Source organism: Suricata suricatta, chromosome 4, assembly GCF_006229205.1.
Source record: "Suricata suricatta isolate VVHF042 chromosome 4, meerkat_22Aug2017_6uvM2_HiC, whole genome shotgun sequence".
Classification (NCBI taxonomy): Eukaryota; Metazoa; Chordata; class Mammalia; order Carnivora; family Herpestidae; genus Suricata; species Suricata suricatta.
In genome coordinates, this window is record NC_043703.1 from 79782117 (window position 1) to 79803958 (window position 21842).

General features: G+C 34.4%; 1 protein-coding gene across 5 annotated transcripts in view; it reads right to left on the reverse strand.

The window, feature by feature from the left end:
• Positions 1 to 21842, reverse strand: part of GCC2 (GRIP and coiled-coil domain containing 2) — a 49713-nt gene that overhangs the window by 20180 nt on the left and 7691 nt on the right. For all 5 annotated transcript variants that reach the window (XR_003907759.1, XM_029937063.1, XM_029937064.1 and 2 more), the window contains 8 exons: positions 19292 to 21757; positions 18530 to 18599; positions 15916 to 16016; positions 15596 to 15694; positions 9445 to 9564; positions 6626 to 6790; positions 5490 to 5594; positions 4440 to 4602 (listed from right to left, as the gene is read on the reverse strand). Coding sequence is in view for 4 of the 5 variants with exons in the window: in XM_029937063.1 (XP_029792923.1) it covers positions 4440 to 4602; positions 5490 to 5594; positions 6626 to 6790; positions 9445 to 9564; positions 15596 to 15694; positions 15916 to 16016; positions 18530 to 18599; positions 19292 to 21757 (3289 nt within the window). In the remaining variant the exon portion in view is untranslated. The remainder of the gene's footprint in view (positions 1 to 4439; positions 4603 to 5489; positions 5595 to 6625; positions 6791 to 9444; positions 9565 to 15595; positions 15695 to 15915; positions 16017 to 18529; positions 18600 to 19291; positions 21758 to 21842) is intronic.

Sequence of the window (21842 nt, forward strand, 5' to 3'; positions counted from 1 at the left end):
TATGTAGCTTCACTGCTTTGTCTATTCACGGAGTCACCTTTATTCAGCTGTGATTTGGCTACATGTTGAATGAAGTACCCATTATGAAACATTCATGGGCGATTTGCTACTTTATTGTGGGGATGTCATTAAGAATAGAAATCCAGATTATCAGTGGTTTGTTAAAAGTAAATATAAAATGGATACTGGGTTTGAAAATTCCCTGAGCAGATAAAACCATTTAAGTCACATAAGTGAAACTTATTTAGCTTATTCTGCAAAACAAGTGAACTTGTCACCTGGAAATCTCCATTATAATAACCACTCATTGTAAAGGTTAACTTTACTCATTTTACTTTATAAACCAATCCTGTAAGGGAATACCCCTGGGTTATCAGTCTCTGAATTTGAAAACTCCCAGTTCGTGAACTGTTCTTATATGCACACTAGATTCTTACTAAATATTATTTATTAATTTGGTGGTTTTACTTTTTGTTATTTCTGGTTGTTTCACATTCCTAAAGTAGCAATAACTTCAAAATCACATATAAGAATCCTGAAAACAACAGATTTTATTTTATTAAAAAAAAATTTTTAACATTTATTTTTATTTTTAAGAGACAGAGACAGAGGATAAACAGGGGACGGGAAGAGAGAGAGACACACACACAGAATCAGAAGCAGGCTCCAAGCTATCAGCATAGGGTCCAACGTGGGGCTCTAACCCACAAACTGGGAGGTCATGACCTGAGCTGAAGTCAGACACTCAACCTCCTGAACAACCCAGGCACTTCTTGAAGACACAGATTTTAATGCCCCACCTTTTAAGGTTCTGATTCTTTATATCTGTGCCTGGGCTTTCCAAAAAGCTAATACTGTGTAATATTCAAGTTAGGCCTGGGACCACTGTTTCATATGACACAGTGTTCGTTTTATAAAAATGCCTAAAAACAAAGTTCTCTCACACTTCTTAGCACCAGGAAAAGATATGTTTCTTGCAAGTATCACTTTCGTTTAATACTGTGGCTAATGTAAACCTTGTACCTGATAATGTTCTTTGCACAGCTACTGGGAAACTCAAAGCCAATTTGTGGAGACCTTAGTGATACCAAAAGCACACAGAACATATACTTTGTCTTGGTCTTATATCTGACTTTACTGTATAGCCCTACACCTCAACATTTCATTTTATCTCATTTCATCATCATTTATATATCTGAAATCTTGTACAGTCGTATCTTTGCAGCTACCTCAAATCATTTTATGGAACTTCTGCCACTTGTCATGAGGGAGTAACAAGTCTTAGACTTACCTTCCATGGTAAACAATTACACAATTGAACAAAATATATGAAAAAAATCATGTTTTCTGACATTAGACAATAAGCACTATAGAGCTGTGATCCCAGAGAGACGATGAACAAGGTAAGTCCTACTGCAGTCCCAGCTTTCTGTCAGGAGGTAATTTCTAGACTGTGGTACAGAAAGGAACTCCCCAACAGAGCAATGGACTTGCTGAGATTCAAAGAACAGTGGCTGGGGAAAGAATGGTGAATAGGGATCTATAATTGGAACAATTACCAAGGCTCACAAAGGGCTATAAATTGTTCCAACCGGACAGAGTAAAGAGACTTCATTTAATACATGGGCACTCAGTAGACATCAGAAGATCCCTACCTTCGTAGAGGGGCTGAACTAAATCTATAGGAAAGAGTACTCTACACTTCTAAAAAAAAAAAAAATGAAAAACAGGCCACGAAGAATAAAAATGATCTATAAATGCCTCCTGGTCTAACTCTGTAAGTGAATACAAAAAACCCAGCATTCAACAATGTAAAATTCACATCAATTTAAAAGATTATTTCCCATGCAAAGAAGTAGGGAATTATTATCATTAAAAGGAGAAAAAAAATTCAATCAACAGAATTAGAACAAGAGATTACAGACTATGCTTAAGGACTTAAAGGAAAACATAATGAAGAAATAAATGGAAAACAAGAACAAAAACACCACAAATGGAATTTCTAGAGATGAAAAACATAATACCTCATGTGAAAATATCACTGGATTATAACATATTAGACCCTGAAGATGAGGGAATTTAAAAATTATTTAATAAAAGAAACAACTAGGATAGAAACTGTATTCTATTTAATAATAGAACCAATACAAAAAAGCTCAGAAAGTGAAAAAAGAAGAGGAATGAAAAAAAAACAAGTCATCACTAATCTATGGTAATGTATCAAGTAGTCTAATGTGTGTAATTGGGAGTCTTGGGGAGAAAAAGAGGAGGAGTTAAACAAAAAATACAAAGTAAATATTGGCCAAAAATATGATTAACTTGAAGAAAACTAGAAAATCTACATACAACAAAAAAATTCAACAAGCCACAAGCAGGATATAAACAGGGAAAGAAAACATTAACAAGGCACATCAGAAAGTTCTATACCCAGCAAAACTATCTTTCAAAAAATGAAGGCAATGTTTTTCAGGTGAAAAACATGACAGAATTCAATGCCTATACCACATGTTAAATGATATGTTAAAGGAAGTTCTTCAGACAAAAGGAAAGTTATACTTGAAGAAGTTGGGATATACATGAAGAAATGAAGAGCAACAGAAATGGTAAACATGTGGGCATATATTTTAAGAAAATTTCTAGTTTTTTATTTCTTTAAAACAGGGATTGGAAAATGTTTTAAATTGTGAGATAATAAATATTATAGTCTTGCAGGTGATACAGTATCTGTTACAACTACTCAACTGTGCTGCCATAGCATGAAAGTAGCAATATATGATATACACAAATGGACATAGCAGTGTTTCAATAAAACCTTTATATAACAGGCAGCTGACTGTGAGCCATGGTTTGCTGATCTCTCTTTAAAACAGAACTACTTTTAAACAAAAATAACACAATTATTATGTTTCTAACACATGTGGAAAACATGTGAAGTAAAATGTGTGACAAAAATAAAGCAAAGACGAAAAGAGGGGAAATAAACAGTACTATAAGATTCTCATACTAGATATGAAATATTATAATTTACTTAAGTATAATTGGTAATAAGATCATGATGTATACTATAAACCCTAGGCCAACCACTAAAAACTAACAAAGGAGATAAAATGGCATCATATAAATTATTCAACTCAAAAGAGGGCAGATAAAAGAGGAAAAAGAAAACAAATTACAAGAATAATAGAAAATAATCAGCAAGGAAGTATATTTAAAATTAATCACAGAAATAATTATGTTAAAAATAAATGACTTACACATTCCAATTAAATAGCAGAGGCTGTCAGCTTGGAGAGCAAAGGAAGACTCAACTATATGCTATCTAACAGAAGTACTTTATAGACTTAGGTCGAAAGTCAAAGGATAGGAAAAGACATGTTGTGTTAGCAATAAACAAAAGAAAGTTGAAGTGGTTATATTAATATCAAAGTGTACTTTAGAAAAGAAATATTACTAGTAATAACAAAACACATTTCACAATAATAGAAGAATTAAATTACCCAGAACAAGTAATGATTCTAAATGTGTATGTACCTAATTCCAGAGTTTCTAAATACATGAAGCTAAAACTAACAGAAGTGAAAAGAGAAAGAAATCCAGAGTTATGTTCAGGAAATTCAACATCCCTCTCTCAGTACTTGATAGAGGAATAGTCAGAAAACCATTAATAATATAGAAAACTTAAATAGTCACCTAACTTGACTTAATTGACATTAGTTAGAACACTCTATCCAACAACCAATACAGTTGAACACATTGTTTTCAAATGCTTAAGGAGCATTCACCAAAAGAAATATTATTTTGAACCCTAAAACAAAACTCAGTAAACTTACAAGGACTGAAATCATACAGAATATGTTTTTTAACTACAAAGGAATTCAGTTAGAAATCATTAATAGAAAGATATCTGAAATTCCTTCAAATGAATTAAATAACACACTTCTAAATAACCTATGAGTCAAAGAAGAAATCCAAAGGAAATTTAAAAAATCTTGAGCTGAATAAAAAAGAAAGTTCAACATACCAACTTATGAGATGTGGCTAGAGGAGTGCTTGGGGATATTTAGAACTTTAGATGCTTACATGAGAAATCATTTTATGGAAAGAATGGAATGTAATCACCTAAAAAAAAAGGTTTCACTGCTATTTAAAAGTTCCTACTCTGAAGACAACCAGCAAATCGTGGACAAGACCATTGCTTATGTTTGTATCACACAGCAGGTACTTAAGAAATGTTTAAGTAAGTGAATACATCATTTACCAGCATGCATTGTATACATGCGAACAAAACACGGTTTTACAACTCTCCTGGTCCTTAAGACAGTGAGCATTGTGTGAAAGATCTGGCTGGCAAAGACGGTGAGATGAACAACTAACATTGCTGCCCTGTATTCTACGATGATGATATTATGTTAAATTAAAGTGAATTTTGTTTTACTCACTCATTTCCTCCTGCAGGGTTTCTTGTTTCTGCTTCTGAATTTTTATTTCTTGCTCCAAATCTTCTATCTTGGTGTTTTTATTAGTTAACTTTTGATTTAGTTCTTTCATCAAACGTTCATAGTCAGCTATTTCCATATTCATCAATATGGTTTGCTGGGCATCCTGCACATACCAGAAATAAAAGATCCACATAATAATAGATCAGTTGATTTTATTTGTAAAATTGCTAATTGCATAATTATAAATTATGTCATAGGAATAAACATATTCTATTATTCTTTTCTGTAAAATAGAAAGTTTATATATCATATGAACAAACTATAAGTTGGTACTTCCTAATTTGTAATTTTGTAAAATAAAATATTTTCTAACAATTTAATTCAACTTTCTCAGTTTCACTGAATTTCATCGTGATTTTCACTAACCACAATTGATAGTTCTACCCATGGAATTCTTATTTATAAAATATTAACATTGAAAAAATTCTTTTTACTGATTTATTTATTTTAAGAGAGAGAGAGAGCGAGCCAGGGAGGGACAGTGAGAGAGGGGTAGAAAGAGAATCCCAAGCAAACTCTGGGCTCTCAGTGGGGCTCAATCTCCCAAACTTTGAGATCATGATCAATAGTCAGACACCAACCAACTGAGCCACACAGGTGGTCCTAAAATACTAACATTTTAAGCAGCTCTTACAGTACCTTTCTTTTTAACCTCATCTTTGAAGAAGCATAGAAAAATTAGCCAAAGTTTTAAGTATAATACAAATTCCCATTTTTGACATTAATTAGATCTTCATGTGCCATAGAATAATCCTGTACAAAAAATGAAGTATCAAATCAAAATCTTATCATCTGTGAGCCTAGATTCTTCTGAAAAACCAGGACTGAGAGAAATTAGTTAAACTTGCAATTTTTCAGGGCTAACAATTTACACATGATTATTTTAGTACCTCAAAAACCTCGTTTTCTAAATATTTCCTTTCTAAAGTATTAGAATGGTTTAGCACTGTGAGTATTGACCTCCATTTTGAATTTAGTATTTTATTTTACCTTTCGAACCAGCTCTAATTCTTGCCTGGTTTTCTGAAGCTGCTTCTTTTCCTTCTGAAGTTGGAGCTGAAGTTCTTCAAGTTCATTTACAGAACTGGCATGCTCCTGAAATTAAAAGTAAAAATAATATTACCCCACCCACAAAGTCAACCAACATTAAAAAAGTATTTTTAAGGGTCTATAAAATGAATGACAAAAAGCTTGAAAATCTTTTAATATTTTAAAAATGTGCACCCCAAAATCATATCTTGGGATTCTCAAATACATAGTTGACATTCATTAAGGAATTAATGAACTCTGTTGTATTCACAGTCGTTCCTTCACTTAAGTAATATAATAAAAATATCACTACATATGCTGACGCATAGGGCCACCTGTATCCCAATGTTCATAGCAGCACTTTCAACAATAGCCAAATCATGGAAAGAGCCTAAATGTCCATCACCTGATGAATGGATCAAGAAGATGTGGTTTATCTATACAATGGAATGCTACATGGCAATGGAAAGAATGAAATCTAGCCATTTGTAGCAACGTGGATGGAACTTGAGGGTGTTATGATACGTGAAATAAGGCAGAGAAGGACGATACCATATGTTTTCACTCATAAGTGGAACAGGAGATACGTAACAGAGGTCCATGAGGGAGGGGAAGGGGGAAAAATAGTTGGGGAGAGGAAGGGAGGTGAACCATGAGAGACTTGTGAATACTGAGAACAAACTGAGGGCTGATGAGGGAGGGGAGGAGGGGTAAGGGCGTGATGGGCATGGAGGAGGGCACTTGTGGGGATGAGCACTGGGTGTTATATGGCAACCAACTTAACAATAAACTATAAAAGAAAAAAAATAAGGATTTAAAAAGAAGTTGGATGCTTAACTCTTAAAAATAAAACACCAAGAAATAGTTAACATTTTCATATCCAAAAAGTGTAAAGTTCAATGCTGTAAAACATTTAAGAAAAGCTAACACCACATATAATGTGAAACATAAATTATTAACATCTACTGTGTTGATTAAATATTTGCCACTAACTCATTCCCTAAGCCAAAATAAATTGCTCAATGTTGTAAAGTGAAAAAGGAAAAAAAAATATATTTATCACTATATAACAAATTAATCCCACAGGACTGTTTTACCTTTATCTTCTGTTCTTTCTGAAGTTTTTCAGCTTCCAACTCTTTGTCTGCCACTGCTTTGGCTTTTTGGACTTCTAATATCTGTACTTCTAATAACTTTGCATTAGACTGTAGTGTCTCAATATGAGCCAGGAGATCTACATTATCAGAATTTAATTTTTCACACTAGAATGACAAATGTTCACTATGGTAAACATGCAGAAACTTTGTATGAGAGAGGAAGAATAAATGATACATTATGATATTATTGGCACAATTTGAAAAATGAAGATTTCAAAAACAATTCCACATAATGTAAAATTGAGAATAAGTTTAAAACACTATTATTGTTAAAATTAATGGCAAATATTTCAAGAGACCATGAGCCTGTCAGAGGAAAAGCAAAAAAGAAAACCAAAAACACCCCAGGGATCTGAGATTAGAGCAGTAGATAAAACAGGAGAGCTGCTAGCTGTTACGTTATAGTCTTCTCCCAACAGTGGGGGAAAAAGTAAATAAAATTAAGTTTCCATTAATTTTAATTAAAAATTTTTATGCAAAAATATTGAAACTGAACATATTTATTATAATTTTCATGTTTGCATTTACTCAATTTAAAATGACCTGAAAAGTTCTCTCAGTACAGTGGATATGGAAGGAATGTACCTCAACATAATAAAGGCTGTATATAAGCCCACAACTACTACATAATGGTGAAAAGCATTTGCTCTTAGATCAGGAACAAGACAAGATTCCCACTCTTGACCTATTTATTTAACATAGTGTTGGAAGTCCTAGCCACAGCAATAAGCAAGAAAAAGAAAAGGCATTCGAATTAGAAAGGAAGAAGTAAAACTGTCACTATTGGCAGATGACAGGATACTATGTATAGAAAGCCCTAAAGACTCTGCTGAAAAATTGTTAGAACAAGTGGATTCAGCAGGGCTGCAGAATACAAGATCAATATACAGAAATCTGTTGTACACTAATGACAAACTATCAGAATGAAGAATTAAGAATAAAAAATTCCACTTAAAACTGTATCAAAAAGGAAAAAAAAAAGTACCTAGTAAAGACCTATACACTTAAAACTTAAGACACTAATGAAAGAAATTGAAGATGACACAAATAAATGGAAATATATTCTATGCTTAGATTGGAAGAATTAATATTTTTCAAAAGTCCAAATATTGTTATCTTAACCAAAGCAATCTATAGATTCAATGCAATCTGAATCAAAAATCCAATGTCATTTTTGAGAGAACTAGAACAGTTTCAAAGTTTGTACAGAAGCTGAAAAGAGCCCAAATAGCCAAAGCAATCTTGAAAAAGAAGAATGAAACTGGTGTTATCATGTTCCCCAATTCATACTATATTACAAAACTACAGCATATTATTGGCATAACAGAATAAAGAGCCCAGAAATAAACCCATGATTGTATGGTCAATTCACTTAGGACAAAGGAGCCAAGAATATACAATGAGAAAAGTACAGTCTCTTCAATAAATGGTGTTGGACAAGTTGGATGTCCATATGCAAAAGAATGAAACTGGACCACTACCTTCATCTTACACAAAAATTAACTCAGAATAATTTGAAGATTTGAATGTAAGACCTAAAACCGTAAGACTCTTAGACATTGGCAGTAAGCTCCTTGACGCTGGTCTTGTCAATGATATTTGAACCTGACACCAAAAGCACAGGCAACAAATATAAAAATGAACAAATGGAGCTACATCAAATTCAAAAGCTTCTTTACAACAAAGGAAACCATAAATAGAATGAAAAGGCAATCTACTGAATGGGAGAAAAAAATTGCAAATCTTCTATCTGATAATGGGTTAATAGCCTAAATAAAGAACTCTTATAAATCAAAAGCAAAAACCCAAACAATTTGATTTAAAAATGGGCAGAATATCTATACAGGCATGTTTCCAAAGACATACAGGCTAACATGGTTAACAGGTACATGAAAAGATGTTCAACATTATATATCATCAAAGAAACACAAATCAAAACCACAATTAAATATCATCTCATACCTGTTAGAATGTCTATCATCAAAGAAATCAGAAACAGCAAGTGTTGGCAAGGATGTGGAGAAAAAGAAACCTTTGTGCACTGTTGGTGGGAATGTAAATTGGTGCAGCCACTGTGGAAAACCTTATGGAAGTTCTCAAATAATTAAAAACAGAACTACCATATGAGCCAGTAATTCCACTGCTGGGTATTTATCTGAAGAAAACAGAATCACTAACAAAGATATCTGCACAACCATGTTCACTGCAGCATAACTTACAATGGCCAGGATAAGGAAACAACCTAAGTGTTCACTGATGATGAATGCATAAAGGAAATGTGGTATATATATATAATGGAATATTATTCAGCCATACAGAAGTATGAAATCTTGCCATCTGTGGCAACATGGATGGACCTTGAGGACATAATGCTAAGTGAAATAAGTCAGAGAAAGATAAATACCATATGATCTCTCATATATGTGGAATTACAAAAAACTAAGCTCATAGAATATGTAGTTGCCAGAGGCACAGGATAGGTTGTAGGTGAAATGAGTGAAGTCATGGGGATAAAATTCCAGGTATAAAATAAGTAAGTTATGAAATGTACAGCATGGTGCTATAGTTAATAACACTGTATTGAATATTTGAAAGTTGCTAAGAGAGTAAATCTTAAAAGTTCTAATTGCAAGGAAAAAAATTCTGTAACTACATATGGACAGGTGTTAACTAGACTTCACAAATTATACAAATCATGATGTATACCTGAAACTAAATATAATGTTGTATGTCAATTATACCTCCAAAAACTTTCTTACCTGAAAAGTCGAATTCTTTAATTGTCTTGTAAGTTCTTCTATGTGATGTTCAAAATTATTAGCACGTTCTTTTTCCATATCCAACTGCTCTGACTGCTTATCATATTCTAATAAAAGATTCTTCAATACAAGACAAAAGGATTTAACTTTAGGCAATTATACATTTGACCAATCAGACTGTATCACCAAGCCATCTTGATATAACATTTGAGTCTATTCTGAAAGTTCAACATTTGACAGAACATCTAATTGGCACTGTAGTATAAAATTAACATAGCTCAGAGGACTTTAGTATGGGATGGATCTATTAAAGGGCAAAAGGATTTTACATTTATATAGTATCAGCAAGTTAAATATATTCTAGTCATCAATAAACTTCTAGAACATAAACAAAATTTAAAGAAGGAGGAGAAAAAGTTTACCCTGTGGCTTATTAACTCTACCTGAAGAACTGTGATGAGGGAAATGTTTCAGGCCTGGCCTAATGTAAGTGGGACGACATGGGAAGATATTTTATAAAACCAGTCACTCATTCTCTGTGGCAAGATATTTAACATTTTCTGGACTCTAAAACCAATGGAATTTTCTTTGATATTTTTGGTTGGTCCCTACTCAAGAACAAAATGCCTGGGCTGACCTTTTTGCAACATATTGGCAAACTGGGTTATTCTCCAAAGTATGTATATGAGATTCACTGTTTCAAGACAGTTTAGTAGCTTTTTTTTTTTCCTTCTCTCCTCTAATAAATCATATTTTTGCCTTTGTTCTGGAAAACTACTGTTTTCCACATAAATGAATTTTTATACAGATTAACTAACAAAATCAGAGTTTCCTTTGAAAGTTGATTTTGGAAAGTCTAAAAGGTGGCCTTCATCCAGACCAGGCCCTCTTGAGTCCTTGGCTCCTTTTCCCAGACTCCTCTAGGGCTTCACGTGTGACAATTATAGGGTATTTCTGGCTCTTGCTTGCCAAATCTGATTCTTGGCCAAGTCTAATTTTCTTTTTAATTCTGATTTATACATAATCAACTATTATCCACATTGGTAGTTGCATGTTGGAATCTGAGTTTCAATTTTATGGTCTACCTATCTAATGATCGGCAAAAAGCAGGATTTGGGAACCTAGAATCTGGTTTATATGTATATATGTTTGTCCATGTTTATTTGAGGGTTCTGCTATTTCTTTGCTTAAATGAATATGGGGTTGGGAAGTCATTTGTCTTCCAGAGAGAAGATCCCAAGCTATTTGTGCAGATTCCTCTAACTTTATATATCAGAGATCTTTATCTTTTTAAACTCTATTTTGTTTTTGTTCTTCTTTGTTTTTACTTGCTATGACTCTAATAGTTTTCAAGAGTTGCAAAAATGGGATTCCTATAACAAAGCTGACTTAAGTAAATGCTGGCTTGCCACAGGAAATTCTGACTGCAATCACATACTTTTCCTAAGGGGAGCACTAGAACAAAAAGTGAGTGCCATGAATGCAATGGTCTAATTTCTCTGATGAATATGCCAATACTGTTTCTAAACGAATGAATAATTATAAATGATCATCGCTTCAGAACTGTTGCATGTTCAGATCTTAAAAAAAAAAACTGAGAGGTGTCTGGGGAACTCAGTTTAGCGTCCAACTCTCGATTTTGGCTTAGGTCATGGTCTCAAGGTGATGAGATCGAGCCCTGCATCAGGCTCTGCACTGAGCATGGCGTCTGCTTGGGATTCTTTCTCTCTTCTCCTCCTCCTCCTCTTCCTACTCCTCCTTCTAATCATATGTCTTTCCCTTAAACATTAAAAAACTGATAAAAATGATTACTCTAAGTGATATGAACACTGGAAAAAGAAACTGGCCAGATTCACAAGTCTACAAAATTCCTCAGCATCCTAATACTGATGTTCCCTGAGGAACCTAAGGAGATCAGTTGTCTGTTTTTACAAAAAGTCGTCATCATTCTTAATCATATCAGCAGTATCGATTTAATCTTACATCCTATTGTTTCATCACAAATGGAATCCCGAGGTTATTTAAAGACTGAGAAAATTTTACAACTCTAAAATGTATTTTTTTTAGAGTTTACTTACTTTGAGAGACAGTGAGCAAGCTGTTGAGGGGCGAAGAGAGGGACAGAGAGAGCATCCTAAGCAGGCTCCACACTGTCAGTACAGAGCCCTATATGGGGCTTGAACTCATGGACCAGGAGATCGTGACCTGAGCCTAAATCCAGAGTCAGGTGCTTACCCAACCAAGCCACCCAGGCACCCCTAAAATGTATTTTAAAAAATGTTTTAGGGGCACCTGGGTCACTTAGTTGGTTAAGCGGCCAATTTCAGCTCAGGTAATGATCTCACAGCTCAGGAGTTTGAACCCCATGTCGGGCTCTGTGCTGATAGCTCAGAGCCTGGAGCCTGCTTCAGATTCTGTTTCTTCCTCTATCTCTGCCCCTCTCCTGCTTATGCTCTGTCTCTCTCTCAAAAATAAACATTAAAAAATTTTTATTTAAATGAAAATAAAAATCTTTTAATAGACTTCATTTTTTAATAGCAGTTTTAGGTTCATACCAAAACTGAGAGGAAGGTACAGAGGTTTCCCATTATTCCTCCCCTGCCAAATGCAGACCCTTGTATATAATCAGTAAGTCCCACCGCACTGCATATTTGTTACAAGTGATGACCCTACACTGACATGTAACCATCAAAAGTCCACAGTTTACATCAGGGTTCACTTCTGGTGGGGTACAGTGTCTAGCTTTGGACTTATTCATAATGATATACATCCACCATTAATCAGTATCCTACAGAGTAGTTTCACAACCTAAAAATTCTCTGTTCTACCTATTCATCCCTTCCTCCCCAAAACCCATGAGAACCACTGATTTTTTGTTTTTAATGGTCTTTTGCCTTTTCCAGCATGTCATATAGTTGGAATCATATATTACATATGCTTTTCAGACTGGGTTCTTTTGCTTGGTAGTAATATGCATTTAAGTTTCCCCCGTGGCTTTTCATGGCTTCATAGTTCATTTTTTTTTTCAGGGCTGAAACATTCCATGGTCTGGATGTACCAGTTTATCCATTTACCTACTGAAGGCCACCTTGGTTGTTCCTAAATTTTGGTAATTCTAAACAAGCTGCTATAAACACCTACGTGCAGCTTTTTGTGTGGGTATAACTTTTCTACTCCATTGGGCAAACACCAACGGTTACTAGATTATATGGTTTAGAGTATGTTTAGTTTTTTAAGAAATTGCCAAACTTCTCCTAAAATGGTTGTACTATTTTGCACCCCCCACTAGATTATCTTAATGAGAATTCCTATTACTTCATATTTTTGTCAGCATTTCGTGCTGTTGGTGTTTCACATTTTGGCCATTCTAATAAGTGTGCAGTGGTTATACCATGGTTTTAATTTGCACTTCCCTGATGACATATGGTATGGAATATCTTTTCATATGCTTGTCATCTGTTTATCTTCTTTGGTATCTGTTAAGTTTTTTGGCCAAAAAACTTGATTTTGAATCAGGTTTTTCACAGAACAGATACTTGTAATTTAAACAAATATATATAGCTTTATCAATTCTTTCATAGATCATGCCTCTGGTGTTCTATGTAAAAATCATTGTCACACCGAAGTTTTCTCCAGTGATCTTTTAAGAGTTTCATAGTTTTCTGTTTTACATGTAGGCTTGTGATCCACTTTGAATAATTTTTGTGAAGGGTATGAGGTTTATATCTAAATTCAATCTTTTTTTTTTTTTTTTTACATGTGGATGTCTAGTTGCTTTAGCATCATTTATTGAAAAGATTATCTTTCCTCCACTGTCAAAGATCAGTTGACTTATTTATATGGGTCTATTTCTGGGCTCTCTATTCTCTCTTACTGATCTATTTCTCTGTTCTTCTACCAATACCACACTGTCTTGATTGCTGTAGTTTTATAGTAAGTCTTGAAGTCAGGTTAATCCTCCCATTTTGTTCTTCTTCAGTATTGTTTTCTAAGTCTGACCTATATCATTTTCCTTCTCTAAGGAACTTTTATAACTTTTTAAAGAGTTTATTGAGAGAGAAAGAGAGAGAGAGAGAAATCTGTGTGTGAATGAGAGAAGGGCAGAGGGAGAGAGAGAAAGAGAATCCCAAGCAGGCTCTGTGCTAATAGCAGAGCCTGATGTAGGGCTTAAACCTACAAACTGTGAGATCATGACCTGAATTGAAATCCAGAGTCGGATGCTTACCCTACTAAGTCATCCAAGCACCCTACACTTTGAATGTTCCTTGAAAGGCATGTTTTTCTTTTCCTGTGAGCATTCTCATCATGCAGTTATACCTTTTGTACTTGTCTCACAATCCTGTGACATTCTTTTAAGTCCTTTGAAATCTATATAATTTTTACTGTTTTTTGAGAGACAGCATGGACCTGCGCAAGCAATGGAGCAGGACAGAGGAAGAAAGAATCTTAAGAAGGCCCCACATTCAGCACAAAACCTGCACAGGACTTGATCCCATGACACTGGGATCATGACCTGAGCCAAAATCTAGAGTTGGACACTCAACTGACTGGGCCACCCAAGTGCTCCTGAAATCTATATTAAATAAATTTTTTTTAACGTTTATTTATTGTTTGAAAGAGAGAGACACAGCATAAGCAGGGGCAGGACAGAGAGAAAGGGAGACACAGACTCTGAAGCAGGCTCCAGGCTCTGAGCTGTGAGCTCCAACTCAAGAACCATGTGATAATGACCCGAGCTGAAGTTGGTTGCTTAACCAACTGAGCCACCCAGGTGCCATATATTTTAAACAAAGAAATTGGCATACCTGGTCTACCCATGGAGGAAATTAATACATTAGATGAAAATGTAAGGAAGCACACTGCTAATAGCTCAGAAAAGAGAAATAAGCCTATATTTAAATTTCAAATAAGTGTTTTTTAAATAATGGATGTGTCAGATTGCTGGGAGCCATTTCTAAAGTAAGGCAGGTTTGTAAGGCCCACTCAACCCCCACTCAATTTCTGCTTGAGCAACGACCCCCAAGGCACCTGACTCCCAAGGCGCCTGACCGACTGATATCAGGAGTGAATTGCCTTCTTATGCTAAAAATATGTGAATTGTACCTTGTGAAAAAAATTGTTATAGGAGTTTCTTCTTTTGTGATCATAGGAGCAAATGTTACATTTCCGGAGAAAACTTGTTTTTCTTCCCCTTGAAAACAGGCTATTGACCCCTGTTCACAAAGACCTAACTCTTGCCTTGCTATGCTAAAAAATTTGCCTTGTATTTAAATGCTAAAGATCCCTTCTTTCTCCACATGATAAACATCTAGTCACCTATTGGTAAAGATTATGCAGGAGTCTTCCACCAATCTATGTTCTGGGAAATTTTTACACACCAAAGAATTTGTTATCAGAAATCATTGTCTAAGGCAATTGCCACTTCTGTTTTGTACCCCATACATTTTTTCAATACATAAAGCTTTATTTTTTGGCTTCTATGGAATTTTCTTCTTTCCATCAATCCCACCTGGCTCACTCTCTGGTCCATACCATCCTCTTTTATTTCTGTACACAGTAAGTTTCCTAGTTTTGTCTACTTTTCTGTTATTACCATTGGAATTTAAGTCCTTAGAGGGCAGGAATTTAGTCTATTTGGTTGACTGCATCTCCTAGAACTCAGTACTCAGTCTGACTGTATAAACACTTGCTAAATATACATACAAGAATGTAATGGTATTTATCTTACATTCAGTGATTTTGTTGCACTCTCTTATTTTAATTTTTTTTTAAATAACAGATGTTCATCTTAGGTTGATAAGCATATTACCTCCAAATAATGCTATCACTTTCCTTTAAAACCTGTTGTTTAAGCTTCAAGTTTATTCACTTGGCCAGAATATAAAATAATAACAGTAGTAATAGTCATCTTTTTTGTTACTGATTTTATTAGAAAATCCCAAGACAGAATTTTGGTTTTAAAAAACAATAGCTTGAAGATACTTCAAATCGCAGACACTTAAAATCTTGATACTAGGATGCTATGACATTACACATACAAATTTACAAAAACGTACAAGGTGACTGTCTAATGGACAAGTCTTACATTTCTAGTAAATTCCTTAAATTAGAACTTATAGATAGAACTTGCTATTAAAATGACTATTTTTACCTTATAGCTTTCTGCTCCTTGAATGAGGTCTCTCATGGAAGTAGACAACTGATCCTTTTCTGATCGAACAGATTCAAGCTCTTCCCGCAGAGTCTGGGCCTATTTTAAATATATGATAAAAAGCTGTTTTTTTTTTAAGATTTTATTTTTAAGCAATCTCTACACCCAACATGGGGCTTGAACTCACAATGGTGAGATCAACAGCCATATGCTCTACTGACTGAGCCAGCCAGGCACCCCTAAAAAGTATTTTATGGGCAGAAAAACTAGATTTTCTAATAGGTAAGACTTTTGAATCTTGCATTTTTAAGTTACCTTACCTCTTTTTTGCTAGAATCTAGTTCTTTCTTTGCCTTCACAGCAACTAGTTTTATCTTATTTATTTTTTCCTCTTTCTCTTTGGATTCTTTTTCCAAATATCCTAAAAACACAAAATGAAAGGATTATATATGAACTCAAAAGGAAAAAATCCAAATTATTTACTTGTTTTAGCCTTAGAAATTGACTTTTAATCTGGAACACAAATCTTAATCTGGAATTAAAAGCAAAAATATTAATATCTATTTTTTAAGTGTAAGCTTAGTCATTACCTAAGCAAGGAAACAATGTAAAAAATGTCCATTTCCTTCCAATTGTCAAAATAGCCAACTAATTTCATAAGTATGTAGGAATTGGAGAGGATGTTAGTATTCCTCTAGAAGATCTTCTAGAAGATTTCCTAGAAACTCAACTACGATAGAATTTTAGGCAGCAATTTGCAAATCAGGATCATGTGGGGAAATATCAGATACAGTTAAATACTTTTGCTCTGATCCTGATCTATTCCTTAACATCTTTAGTCATTTCCTCTATTTTAACTCCTGTGTTCCAGATCTTACTTCTTGATATTTCTGCTTAAGTTATCTGAATTTCTGTCCTTGCTCGTTAATCCAGATGCACCTGTGCTCACTGACTCTGCCGTTCTGATTGCTATTGGTGACTGTTTTGTCTGTGTGTATAGCACTGGCCAACTGTTCCACTCCTGCATTTCATCTGACACCTTTCACCTACTCAGGCATCAGTGTAGCAATGCTCCCTCTTTCTTGTGCAGCAAATCCCCCTCTCTAATGGATTTTTTCTTTTCTTTTTAAGTTTATTTATTTATTCTGAGAGACAGAGAGTAGGGAAGGGCAGAGAGAGAGGGAGAGAAAGAGAATCCCAGGCAGGCTCTATACTGTCAGCATGGAACTTGATGCAAGGCTTGAACTCATGAACATGTGAGATCATGACCTGAGCTGAACTCAAGAGTTGGCCGCTCAACTGACTTGAGCCACTCACGTGCCCCTTTAATGGATTTTTTCTTAACATGCAAAAGGAAAATATCAAGACATTAAAGTCAAGAACAAATAGTTTAAGCAACAAAGAGGATGGGAAAGGTCACAGGATTGCTGAAACATCACACACACACAAAAAGGCAAACCATCATACTTCCCTCCAGATACTGTTTCATCTCTTATAACCAAAACCCTTTGTAAGAGTTGTGTACACATGCTCTCAAATTTCTCTTCCCCCATTTTTTTCTTGAACTCATTTCATTCAGACTCTGGCTTTAGCATACCACAGAAAAGGTTATTAAGTTACCAATGACCTTTATGTTGCAATGCAATGATTAGTTCTTTCTACTGATGTTACTTGACTTAATGTAGCATTTGCCATGGTTAAATATTTTTTTCCCTCTTTAAACACTTCTGTTACAGCACTTCATTGATCTTAATTTCCAACACATTTTATGTTATGGGTTTTCCTAACTCACTGGCTGCTCCTTCCCAATCTCCTGCGCTGTTCCCATCTTTCAGATTTTTAAACGACAGAATGGTCTCTGGTGTTCATATTTTTTCTACATTCACTTCCTTGGTGATCTCCATCTCATGGCTTTTAACTATTCTGTTAACTACAAGTTATCTCTGATCTAGCTTCATCTCCCTAACTCCAGATTTGCATATTTAGTAGCCCACCAGACATTACCATCTGAGTTGTTATTTAAATTTAATTTGTCTCAAACTAAACTCCTAATCTCATCTAACCCTACTTGTCCCAGTCATCTACTATAAGAAAAGTAGGATTCATTTAAAAATCTTCCAACTTCCCCTGATACCTCTCCCTTACTAGACTAATTGGACACTAAATTGAAGATTAATGGGCACATTACTTAATACTTCTACGTATCTATTTCTTCTTTTAAAATGGGAATAAAATAGCTACTCCATAAGGTTACTATAATGAAAATGTGTATAGGACAAAGTCCCAACTTCTCTGCACACATTCTAGTGCTTATGTGGTCGAATCCCTGCCTCTTCAGGAACTTCTTGGTATGCTCCCTGATGTTATCCACATTAATATTCATGCACCTGCTGTTCCCTCCTGCCAGAATACCTTTCTTCTCATTTCAAATTTCTCATTTTCAATACACAACGAAAAGTATAGCCTATTCTGTGATGCTTTTCCTACTTGCATACAGACAGCTAATCATGTTTTCCTGTAGTTCCAGCATTATATACACATTGTTAACACCTAAAATTACTGCAAGAACAGCCCCTTCTGGCACTTGGCTCTTTGAAGACACAGTCTGGATCTTAATCACTTGCTATTACCAGTGCCTATCTAGCTGGGCATTCAAATAAACTGTGTGAAATGAATGAAAAATCCCCAAACCATCGCAGAACCATTTATAAATGGAATCACATCAGTCCTTTGGATTAAACAATTAAACAAGAAAGTGGTTTTGGAAAGGAAGGCAAACACATAGCAGAGAAACAAAAATGGGGGCATTAGAAAGAGACAGCTAGTTATTATGATTTAACAACTCATTAATCAGCTACTACATTTCTCAATCTATTCTAACACTAGAAAAATCTGTGTAATTCATTGCAACAACATATGCAAAACCATACTTACCTATCTTTTCTTCCAACTCTTTTACTAAAGAAGGTTGATCATTTTCTACAGGTGATTTCTCTAAGGAATCCTAGATTTTGTAGGAAAAACAAAAAGAAAATCACATCATTCCCTATGAACTAATTGGCCATCATATCAAGCATGAGAAAAATCCTCATTAAAGAAAATTCACACAAAAAGCTATTTGATGAGCAGTCTTTTTCTTACCTTGTTAGACAAGTAATGCTGACCTTATGCATATAGCATTTACTGTAAAAAAGAAAACAGTAGTATCCAAGGCCAAGATGAACAACCTGACACATACCAAACACATAAGCAATAAAGAAAAGATTAAATGATTATAGTTTATCATACTTACACAAAATTTTTGGAGAAAACTCTCAAATTTTGGCTAAAGTTAAATAACAAAATGGCCCAATTTTCGGCTCAACAGTGTTCTTTAAGAAAGATAATATGCATATCACACACAAATGAAATTCAAGGTTTTCATGTTGTAGTTTTGGTGTTGACTAGTTATGCAATTTTTACCAAAACATTTAACCCCTTAATCATTTAATCTTATGCAAGATCAAGATTCTAAAATGATCTAAAACCAAAATGTGACCAATGTGGATAGAGAATACATAACATAAAAATGTTTAAATGTACTTTTCAGAAAACAATTTACTTCTGACTTAAAAGTGTAAAAATTTAATGTATTTTCTAGAGTCTAGTACTAGAACTAAGAATTTATTTAAATTAACAAAACTGAAATAACAGTACCTGTAATAACAACTTGGCTCTCATGTCCTGCAGTTCAGCTTCTTTTTGTTCCAGCAATAGCCTCAGGTTTTCAAGTTCTCTTACAAAAGATTGTTCTTTTTCATTTTGGGTTTCATTTTTGCTATGTAAGTTTTGAGAGGCTTCTTCAACTTGACTTAAAAGATTCTGATATTCAAGCCTTGTTTTTTCATTAGCATTCTTCATTTCTAGATCAGACTGCAGGGCCTCTTTATGTGACAGGGTTTCTTCTAATTCTTTCCTTAAGAGAACTTTCTCTTGTTCATGATCTCTTAGTAGAGACTGAAGTTCTTCATGCTGAACTACATTCTCTTTTTGAAGGCACTTAATCTTTTTTTCTAACTCTGCCACCCTTTCATCATATTGAAGTATTAAGTTGTGCTTTTCCTCATTTATTTTAGCTAAGGATTCACCTATAGCTTGCAGGATATTTACAACATCTTGCTCTTCATCTTCTTCTGAAACTTTTGACTCCATCTGCTTCAGAAAACCATACAACTGAGTTTTGACAAATAACTTCTGAATCTGCTCATTTTCAAACTGTGTATTTAAGTTATCTCGTTCTGCAACTGTTAACTGAAGTTTCTTTTCTAATTCAGAAAGGTGTTCCTTAAGCATAACATCTCCTTCTTTTTGGGACAGGAGAGCTTCCAAATCCCTATTCAATTGGTTCTTTTCTGAACTTAATCTATTCTTTTCCTCATAAAGAGACCTCATTTCAGATGAGAGTGCTTCCTGGTCCTCAGAGACAGTTTTTAATTGAATCATAAGCTTTTCTACTTTTTCGTTATTTTGATCCTTTTCCTTTAAAGTTTCTTCCAGTTCTCCTGTTAATTCATTTACCTTCTGTTCCAGTTCACTGTTGTAGTGGCTAGTTTGCTCAAGTTTTCCCCTAAGTTCTATGATCAATCTTTCTTCTCTCTCACATTTTTTATGGAGATTCTCCATCTCTTCATAAGAAGTTTTTATTTTACTTATGAAATCATTTTTTTCCTCAGTAAGGGACCTTATCTTTGATTCAAGTTCTTGTAACATGGTATCTCTTTGACTGAGACTAACTAAACACACTTCATTCTTTTCTTGAAGACTTTTTATGGTATTTTCAAGTTCTGGCACTAATTCTTGTTGGGACAACTTTTCATTTTCTCTTTGGAGACGATTCACAGTTTCAAGAAGAGCATCTTTTTCATTAAAAGCAGTTCTGAGTTTCTGCTGAAGTTCGTTAACATCAGATGCTTGCTGTTGCTTCATTGATTCAAACTCTTGACTTATTTTCCCAGCGGATTCCCCGAGTTCTGTTTGTAAGATCTCCATAATCTCCCTCAGACTCTCGTAATTTAAAATTGCTTCTTGCTTTTCTTGCTGTAGGTTTTCACACTGCTCCTTAAGACCCTGTATTTCAAACATTAGTGTTAATTTTTCTTTTTCTGAACCTGACAAAAATGTCTCAGTTAGTTCTGATATTTCTTTTTGATGCTGTTCCTTAAGACTCTGTACTTCTTTGTTATGTTGTTCTACAGTACAGCAAAATTGTTTGTTTGAATCTTCTAGTTCAGATTTTAATTTTTCAATGACACAGCTCTGTTCTTCTTTAGCTAGCAATAATTCATTAATTTTAAACTCTAAGTCCTCCCGTTCATGAAAAAACTCATCCTTTATATGTTGTGCATCGAGTTCAAGTTTTAATTTAAGATTATTCATGTAAGTTACCTCATCTTTTAAGATACTATGTTGAGACTCCAATTCTTTTAAGGTATTTTCTAAGTGTTTGATTTTTTCATTTACTACTTGTTCTACAAAAGCTTCTTCTTGTAAGAGCATAGGACACATCTGATTTTTGCGGTTTGCATCTGGCACATTCTCTAAATTTGCTAATTCACATTCATATTTCTCCTGAATGTTCTTCTCACTTGCCTCACATTGTCTGACTAAAGTCTCCTTTAGCTGGTTTAAATTACTTACTTCTGCTTCATGTTCTTTTGCAAATGCTTTCATTTGGCACATCAAATCTTTCACCTCTTCTTGGTGTGCAGCTTTCAACTGCAAAAGCTCTTCTTGCAAACTCTTAACATCTTTTTGGTAATGCTGGGAATTAGCTTCAATGACTTCTTGGAGATGTGTAATTTCTTGCTCCTTTTCATTTGTGGCAGTGCTTAATTGTTTTTGCAGATACAAAATTTGTTCCTCAAAGACTGGCCTGATGTTCTGAATCTCCTCTTGTAGTTTTTTAACATTATCTTCACAGTCACTCTGAAATTTAAGTTGTTCGGAAAGTTCTAATTGTTTTTTTGTTGCTTCTTCCAGTTCCTTTTGCAAGCTAGCTTTATCTTCACTGTGTTTGGAATGTACTGCCGTTAATTCATTTTTCAGATTTTCAATTTCTTTTACATAGTTTCTCTGTGATTGTTCAAACTCCTTATGCACATCCTCCATCTTAGTAAGAGAATCCTATTATAAAAATCAGCACACAGAAATATTTAAGTAAGACAAAAGAAATGCCTGCCTTCAGGAAAAATATTAGCCACAGGCTAAC